Source organism: Barbus barbus (genome assembly GCF_936440315.1).
Source record: "Barbus barbus genome assembly, chromosome: 14".
In the NCBI taxonomy this organism is placed as follows: Eukaryota; Metazoa; Chordata; class Actinopteri; order Cypriniformes; family Cyprinidae; genus Barbus; species Barbus barbus.
In genome coordinates this window covers 13,682,949-13,690,359 of record NC_136742.1, presented here as the reverse complement: position 1 = coordinate 13,690,359, position 7,411 = coordinate 13,682,949, and the positions used below count along the sequence as shown (strand labels likewise).

The following is a 7,411-nucleotide window of genomic DNA, read 5'->3' as shown; positions in this document are numbered from 1 at the left end:
CTCCGTATTGTTTTCTGTTCCTTGGTTTAATAACAGCATGTGTGATTATCATATATGGGATTGCCTGTAAACACAATGACTCCTGTGCTTAGCTACTGTGCAAAAACCCACTAACGGTCCAAGGTCCTGGCTAAAAAAAAACACCATTAGCATGACATGTAGCTTTTTGACCTTCTACAATTTAAATCATCATTCAGTGATCACAGATTGTCAAATTTCCTTTTAATGTAAGCTTTTGCCTCAAAACAGCCTGTAACCACCTAAAACTCATTCTCACAATCAAACAGCATGAAGATCACTGCAAGAGTTGGGTGCTGCCTGAGGCTCTGTCTTCATTGGCATGTTTACCAGAGCTGTTCGCAGCAGAGGATTACAGCTCTCATTGTGGAAGTGTGAGGATTACACACTGCCTGTCTCAGCATCTTAATCATATCTTGCTGGTCTATTAGTAACTTACTTCTGAGCAGTCGTGTGACTAAAAGATGGTAAATGAATTGAGATGAGGAAGTTTCAACACAAACTCTTTTATTTGAGGATATTTAAGGCATTAATGAAACCACTGCATAATAACAAGAAGACACTCAAGCATCACACACCTACAAGATTCCATCAATGTTCAATCGTTTTTGGCACCTAAAGGTTTAACTGCATATTAGGGTTTACGGTTTCTGTCATCCTTCAGTATAACTAACAATGCAATGCCATGGGTGGCAATTACATGCCAAACATTCCTCCGAGATAAAAAATAAAATGACATACAAAAATAAAAGCTCCATGTTCAGCATGACACGAACTTCCACTATGCACCATTTTGCTTCATTTTTCACAGTCAAAAAGATACACACAACAATAAAAGGCAACACAACCCCTCAGAATTATTGAGAGCAAAAACAAGATGATCAAAGATCACAACATAATGTTCATCTGTAAAGACATTTTCATCTGTAGGGTTGAGAATATCTTTGATGGACAAATTATCAATCACATAAAACCTCAAAAGAGCCAACCAAGGTAAACTTAAGTGCATGCAATGTAGATCCAGGCATAAAGAAGAACTTCCTATGGCAGTGGTGCAGAGTTTGGCACTGATAAATGAACCACAATCAGGCTCAGAACGCTCTTTAGAGAGCTTTGCGTAACACAAACTGCCTTGTTCAAAGGCATTAATCAAGAGTGTCCAAACCTGCTCCTGGAGGACCACCTTCCTGCAGAGTTTAGTGCCAACCATCTCCCACAAACCTGGCAGGAAGTTTCAAGTAATCCTAAAGACTTTGATTAGCCGTTTCAGGTGTGTTTAGTGTATTTAGAGTCTGCAAGAAGGTTGGTCCTCCAGGAGCAGGACTGGACAGCCCCTACATTAGGACATTCAGGTAACTGTCTTTTAATTTGTGCATGACTTCATGTAGCAGCTTGTGGACAATTCCAAGAAATGTCTAAAATAATGACTTTCAAAATAAATGAGGGCACAAAGAAAAAGAAGAGCAACCAAAAAGCTTATGCAGTAACAATAAAATGGACGACTGTCTTGCAATAAAAGGCTACACCTCTTCCTCTTCCTCCACCTCTTCCTCATTTCCAGGCATCTGCACTTTAACCCAGCCATCTGTAGTGAGGCTGTGCTTCTTCTGATGTCGTTTGTAGTTGTCCCAGTGGCCAGTGGTGTAGCCACACTCTTGGCACTTATGGGGCTTCTCGCCCGTGTGGCGCAACATGTGCCGCTTCAGGTTCATACTCTGGTTGCAGCTGTAGTTGCAGATGGCGCACTGAAAGGGTTTGGCGCCCGAATGCACCCGCTGGTGCCTCTTGAGATTAGCCAGGTTGCCGCAGGCATAGTCACACAGGTGACACTTGTAGGGTTTCTCGCCAGTATGTACTCGATGGTGCCGCTTGAGGTTGTCGAAGTGGGCGGAGGCGTAGTCACACTGCGGGCACTTGTATGGCTTCTCTCCGCTGTGGGTCTTCATGTGGCGGGCCAGGTGGTTCGGGTAGTGGGTGAGGAAGGGGCAGGCAGCACAAGTGTAGACCTTGTCCCCTCGCTCAGCGGGGCATCCGGGTGTGTCCTTAGTTAGCATCTCCAGGGTGCACTTTGCGCATATCTGGGCCGAGGATCCGTCTTCGTCATCCAGGGCCATGCCGCACAGCCGACAAGTGAAGGGGAAGAACATTGGAGGCAAGGGGGCAGGTTCAGACGCAGCCTGTCCTGACTGCAACACCCTTGTTGATGACTGCTGCGCAAGCCTGAGGCCATCAAGGGCATGCAAGTAGTTCCCATCCCTTCCCATGTGGGGTCGCGGGGCAGACTGCACAGCACCTGGAACTGAAGGATTTTGAATTAAAACTCTCTTTTCGAAGTTCTTTCAGGTTGATGATGCACGGGACAACTTTGCCGGGCAACGTTTTTTGAGGAATGTTGCTTGGGCACTTTCCCACTGAGAATGGGTAACAAATTTCTATCTGGATACTTTAGATCGGTCGTGGGCCCTGTGTCTCACCTGGTTGCCCGTTGACGGCAATATTGCCCAAAGTAGCCCCGTGTATCATCAGCCTCAGGGGGCAAAGCAGAACCTTACTTACCTTTGGTGGGGGCAGGAGCTGCTTCCTTTTTCTTCTGACCCCCGGTAGTGTGGTTTAAACCGTTGTCACTTATTGACTGAGGGGCACTTTGACCCAGGCTTATAGCTGCATGCATACGCTGGTGCCTCTTCAGGTTCCCTAAGGAACTGCACGCAAACGTGCAGTGGTTGCACTTGTAGGGCTTTTCCCCGGTGTGTATGCGCAAGTGCCTTTGCAGGTTCACTAGTTGTGCTGATGCGTAGGAGCACAGCGGACACCCATACGGCTTTTCGCCATTGTGCGTCTTCATGTGCCTCTTAACGTGGTTAGTGTAGCGTGACGTGAATCCACAGAGTGTGCATGAGTGGAGCTTTAGGGAACCATCCTCGTCACCAGCGCTCTCATTCCCTCCCCCTCTAGACTCTGCTTGTAAGCCTAAGCCCGAGCAGAGCTTCCTGTCCACAACGCCATCCGCATTCCCTTTGCAGCAGCGCATGCAGAAGGGCCCCACCAAGTCCATGCCGGGTCCCAGGGGGTCTTCCAGGAGCTGACCACAGCCCCTGCAAGAGAGGTAAGAGGGAAAGGCAGACTCAGAAACCCTCTCTTCACGCTCGCTTTCGGTCGCACGCAGGTCGTCGGCGTCACTCTCCATACTGAGGCGGCTGAAGGGGGAGCTCTCCTCGTCTCCCAGGGGGAAGCCAGGCAGACTGATGTCAGCTGTACAGGACCACAGCAGGAAACCGCATTACATTATGCAGCTGTATAGATATGTCTACAATCTCATATAGTGTGCAAGCATTCTAATACAATTTAGGGCTGATAAAAAGACTATTTCAGTATAAGTTGACAGTAACATTAGTATCTTACTATTACGAGTTACTAAAGACAAATGCTCACACAAAAAAGGTAAATTTGTATGCAAGCTCACATGCATCTACAGTAGTCAAAAGTAAAAATTTTGCATAAAATATCAACAGCTGAAGTTATAGGAAAAATATTTGGCGTTTATACTTACCCACTAAGCCAGTGGACAAACGTTAAGTAATGCAACAAATAAAAGGTGGTACTCCAACAAAACACAAGGCTATAGTGTTTCTGCTCACTGTCTTTCCGTGAAACGTTGCTTTCCTTCTGCAAGCTCCTCGTGCACATGCAATTTGGAGAAATGTGTGAGTCTGAAGTATGAACGGGCCTTTATATCACCCGTTTCAGAAACCCCAGGTGGATGATTACCCAGCCTAATGATAATGATGATGACTATAATGGTTCTGCTGATGATGATGATGATGAGGGGGAGATGATGATGATGATGGTGATGATGATGACAACTATGATAAAGACCCTGAGAGGAGATGATGATGACTAAATGCTTTATATAGTGTCCTTGATGGTGATGACTGTCTTGATGACCCTTATATAATAGTGGTGGCACAGTGTATTTTTTCCTGATTTGACATTTTGAAATTGTATGTTCTGTCAGAATGCCAAAACCAGGGAAATTTTCCAGAACGGTAGGCTCACTTCTTCCATCTGTACATGAAAGATCACACTGCTTGCTGACAGACAAAATGCAGCATGTTTGCATAATGGCACTAATATTACAAGTCAGTCTTTGCAGTTAATGTCCCATATTGAGCACATATGTCTCCTAACAAATGCCAGCAATATAGCAAACTAAAGCATGTTTCAAATCCTCAAGAACTAGCAGTAGCAATCATATAAAAGTAAAATGTTGATTGTTTTGACTTTTAATAAAAAATCTACAATTTTCCATGACATGAACCCTTTAATGTTCCCTATGTTAGGCTTTGGTAGGGAACTCATGTAACTCACCTGAGAACTTTTCAAGGCCTATGATCTTGTTGTCATTGTCAGGATCTGAAAACTCGAGTTCTTGTCCCAGGAGAAAGTCACTCTCAAAGGTCAGGCTTGCTGGACGTACAGTACCTAAACCATCTTCAGAATCCACTGAAAGCAAAGGGTCATGGTCAAATACAGCAGCAATAGCAAAAACAACACTAAAAGATCATGCAACTTGACCCAAAATAGAGTCTCTGTGTGCCATTTCTCTCCTTATCTTAAAATGTCTGTTGTGATGTTATTGTATGTATGTGTGTATTTTTATTGTATTTTTTAAATTATTTTTCAGTGTTTATTTCAGTGTTTTTTCTTTGTTATGATTTATTTTTTTATTAAACAACTGTAAATATATAGAAGTTTGTTGAATAACAAATAGTCAAAGTCTAAAAAATAATAATAAAATTATGTAACAATATGTACTAATCCCATATGAAGCCCATAAAGGCAGCTGTAAGCTTTGTAAATCACGCTGAATCTTACATTCATTATACAAACAAGAAGATTTACTGCACACCATCTTGTGGGATTATGTTCATTTGTAACAATTAATAATTGGCCTAATCACTAATTAAAATAAATATAACTCTCAAAACACAAAACCATCATAAGAATTGGGAGTTTCTTCAACTATAAGCACTTTTGGTCATGTGGAAATCTTGAATAATAATAATAATAATATATAGTAATATTAATATAATATAGTAATAATAATATTAAAATAGTTTATTTAATCTGTCATGCAAACTAAGTCACAATGTATGCATTGTAAAGAGGGTATTTTTATGAATATTTTCTGAATAAAATAATATTATTCAAACTAAATCAGTTTTCACAGAATATTTTGCATAAATGACAAAATTACAGCTTGACAGGAAAGAAGTTTCTTTCATCTTTACTGGCGGCAAAATGGCTAGTCACAGTGGAAATAAAATCACACTGTGAGTTATTAATATAACTTTTTAATGATGGATTTTCATATTTTACGATTTACAAGGGTTAAAAAAACTATAGGCATATTAATATCTGAATAGAAACAGTGAAAATAAACAAAGAAGGCAATGTAAAAAAAATTCCAAGACAGTTTTAATGTGATTTTCATGTAACAAAAAAGGAAAAATATGTTAAAGAAATATGCCAATCATGCAGCATCGACTTGGCCAGTAACGGGTTCTGGCTTTATTGTAATTCTACTGCCATCTGCTGGACGACACTGAAAATAATCACAACTTTATAAGAAAAAAGGGGACACAATGAAACAACCAATACTTTTGAAGCAGGCTATGTTTGCAGCAAGTAAAACATTATTCATTCATTAAATCTTAAAATGACTTAATATTAAAAGGAATTACACCGTGTAGACAGCTAAATTCAGCTCTTCTTCATAATCTGACACAAACACAGAAACAACTCCTACTTTTGTAAGTTACATTATAAATGTACATTATAAAGGACACTGGATACACAGCATATAATCATCAGAAGAATCTACCAGTCAGCTTGTCTGACACCTGAAATCACAATTCAGAGTCAAAACAGATGGCAGTGCAATTATGCATTTATGTTTCTTTCAATACAAAATTATCACTATTTATTTATAATTTATAGATAGATAGATAGATAGATAGATAGATAGATAGATAGATAGATAGATAGATAGATAGATAGATAGATAGTTTATAATTATATTATAAATTATTTATAATACTATAACCAACCAGTCGGTGTGTCTCTGTTATTACTGTAACAAAAGAGTCTGCTAAAGACAGACACGTCCAAGTTTATATTATAATAAATCAAGACCACACAGTTTCTATGATTTTTCTCTGAATTAGAAAATACCAGCCTAAACCAAATGAGATGAATGAAGCACGTTAAATAATTTAGTTAATAATATTAGAAGAAAAAGCAGCTTACACTTGACTGGTTGTGGATTCTGTTGTTTTCTTCTTGGCATCTTCCAGTTAGCCTTTTTGTTTGCAACCTCCTCTGGATTCCCTCGAAAACAATCAACTCATTCTCCAAAGTATTCTTTAAAAGCATTGACATAACACACGTTACTGACATCCACGTCAACACAACCCATATAACAGATACATGGCGCATCTAAGAGCTAACATGCTAATCTTACAGTGGCATAGAAGATAAATCAGACTTGCGACATTCACAGCAAATAAAAGATGTATAAGCCTCGTAGTGCGACAGAATGCATGCATGTGTTCTGAACTGCATGACTCTTTCTGTCCAGCCTGTGTGTTTATTCAGTCGATATGTAGGCTACCACACAAATCTAAACACTCAACTCCTGCTATACTGTAACGCTCAGCAGATGTCATTAATATACCTGCTCTTTCTGCCTGACACATCATAGAACAGTGTTCCCGTCGAGGCGAAACAGCTGCGTCTGACGGTGCACTGCTGCTCTCAGTCCGCCATCCCGTGACACATCGACCACAAACAAAGGCAATTAATGCTCTTTTTTCATAACTTAATTGATTTCCAAATTGCCATTGTATACATTTTCTTCCGCTACGTTGCGTATGTCCGTTTTCTCAGTTACGCGTTTCCGGGGACGTATATAGCTGCTCTATTTGTAGCTACATTTCTCATTTCTTTTACATGTTTTTTTTTTTTTTTTACATGTTGTCCGATAATGTAACTAAAATAAAGGAAAGCCTTTTGATTCATTTTTTTGTGGACGCAATAACTATGAATAATTCGTATCTATTATATTATTACGACAACATTATTATATAATCTTATATTATATTATATTAGCTATATTATATTACACAACAACCATCAATATTGTAATATTTTCTTTCTATACTATTCTTGCTGTAGCAAAAGTCTGTTGTACCACAGTCAAATGTTATATGTAATATATATAGCCTATATATATATATATATATATATATATATATATATATGCACATATATTAGTATTATGTCAATGTTATACTATTGTAGCATTATATGAAATAGTTTGCTATTACTTTGC

General features: G+C 39.5%; 1 protein-coding gene across 2 annotated transcripts; it reads right to left on the bottom strand.

Moving 5' to 3' along the window:
* Window positions 1-496: 496 nt before the first annotated feature.
* LOC306880260 (zinc finger protein 513-like) lies at window positions 497-6,984 on the bottom strand. 2 transcript variants are annotated; one of them, XR_013785065.1, is made up of 6 exons: window positions 6,755-6,984; window positions 6,328-6,441; window positions 4,387-4,521; window positions 2,575-3,270; window positions 1,343-2,317; window positions 514-1,189 (listed from the first exon to the last, which is right to left on the bottom strand). XR_013785065.1 is itself a non-coding variant. In XM_079433684.1 (5 exons), exons 2-5 carry the CDS (start codon window positions 6,365-6,367, stop codon window positions 1,539-1,541), a joined length of 1,650 nt encoding a protein of 549 aa, XP_079289810.1. In that variant the 5' UTR covers window positions 6,368-6,441; window positions 6,755-6,968; the 3' UTR covers window positions 497-1,538. The 2 variants fall into 2 exon arrangements, 1 of the variants encoding a protein (XP_079289810.1); XM_079433684.1 differs by having other exon boundaries at window positions 497-2,317; window positions 6,755-6,968.
* Window positions 6,985-7,411: the final 427 nt, after the last annotated feature.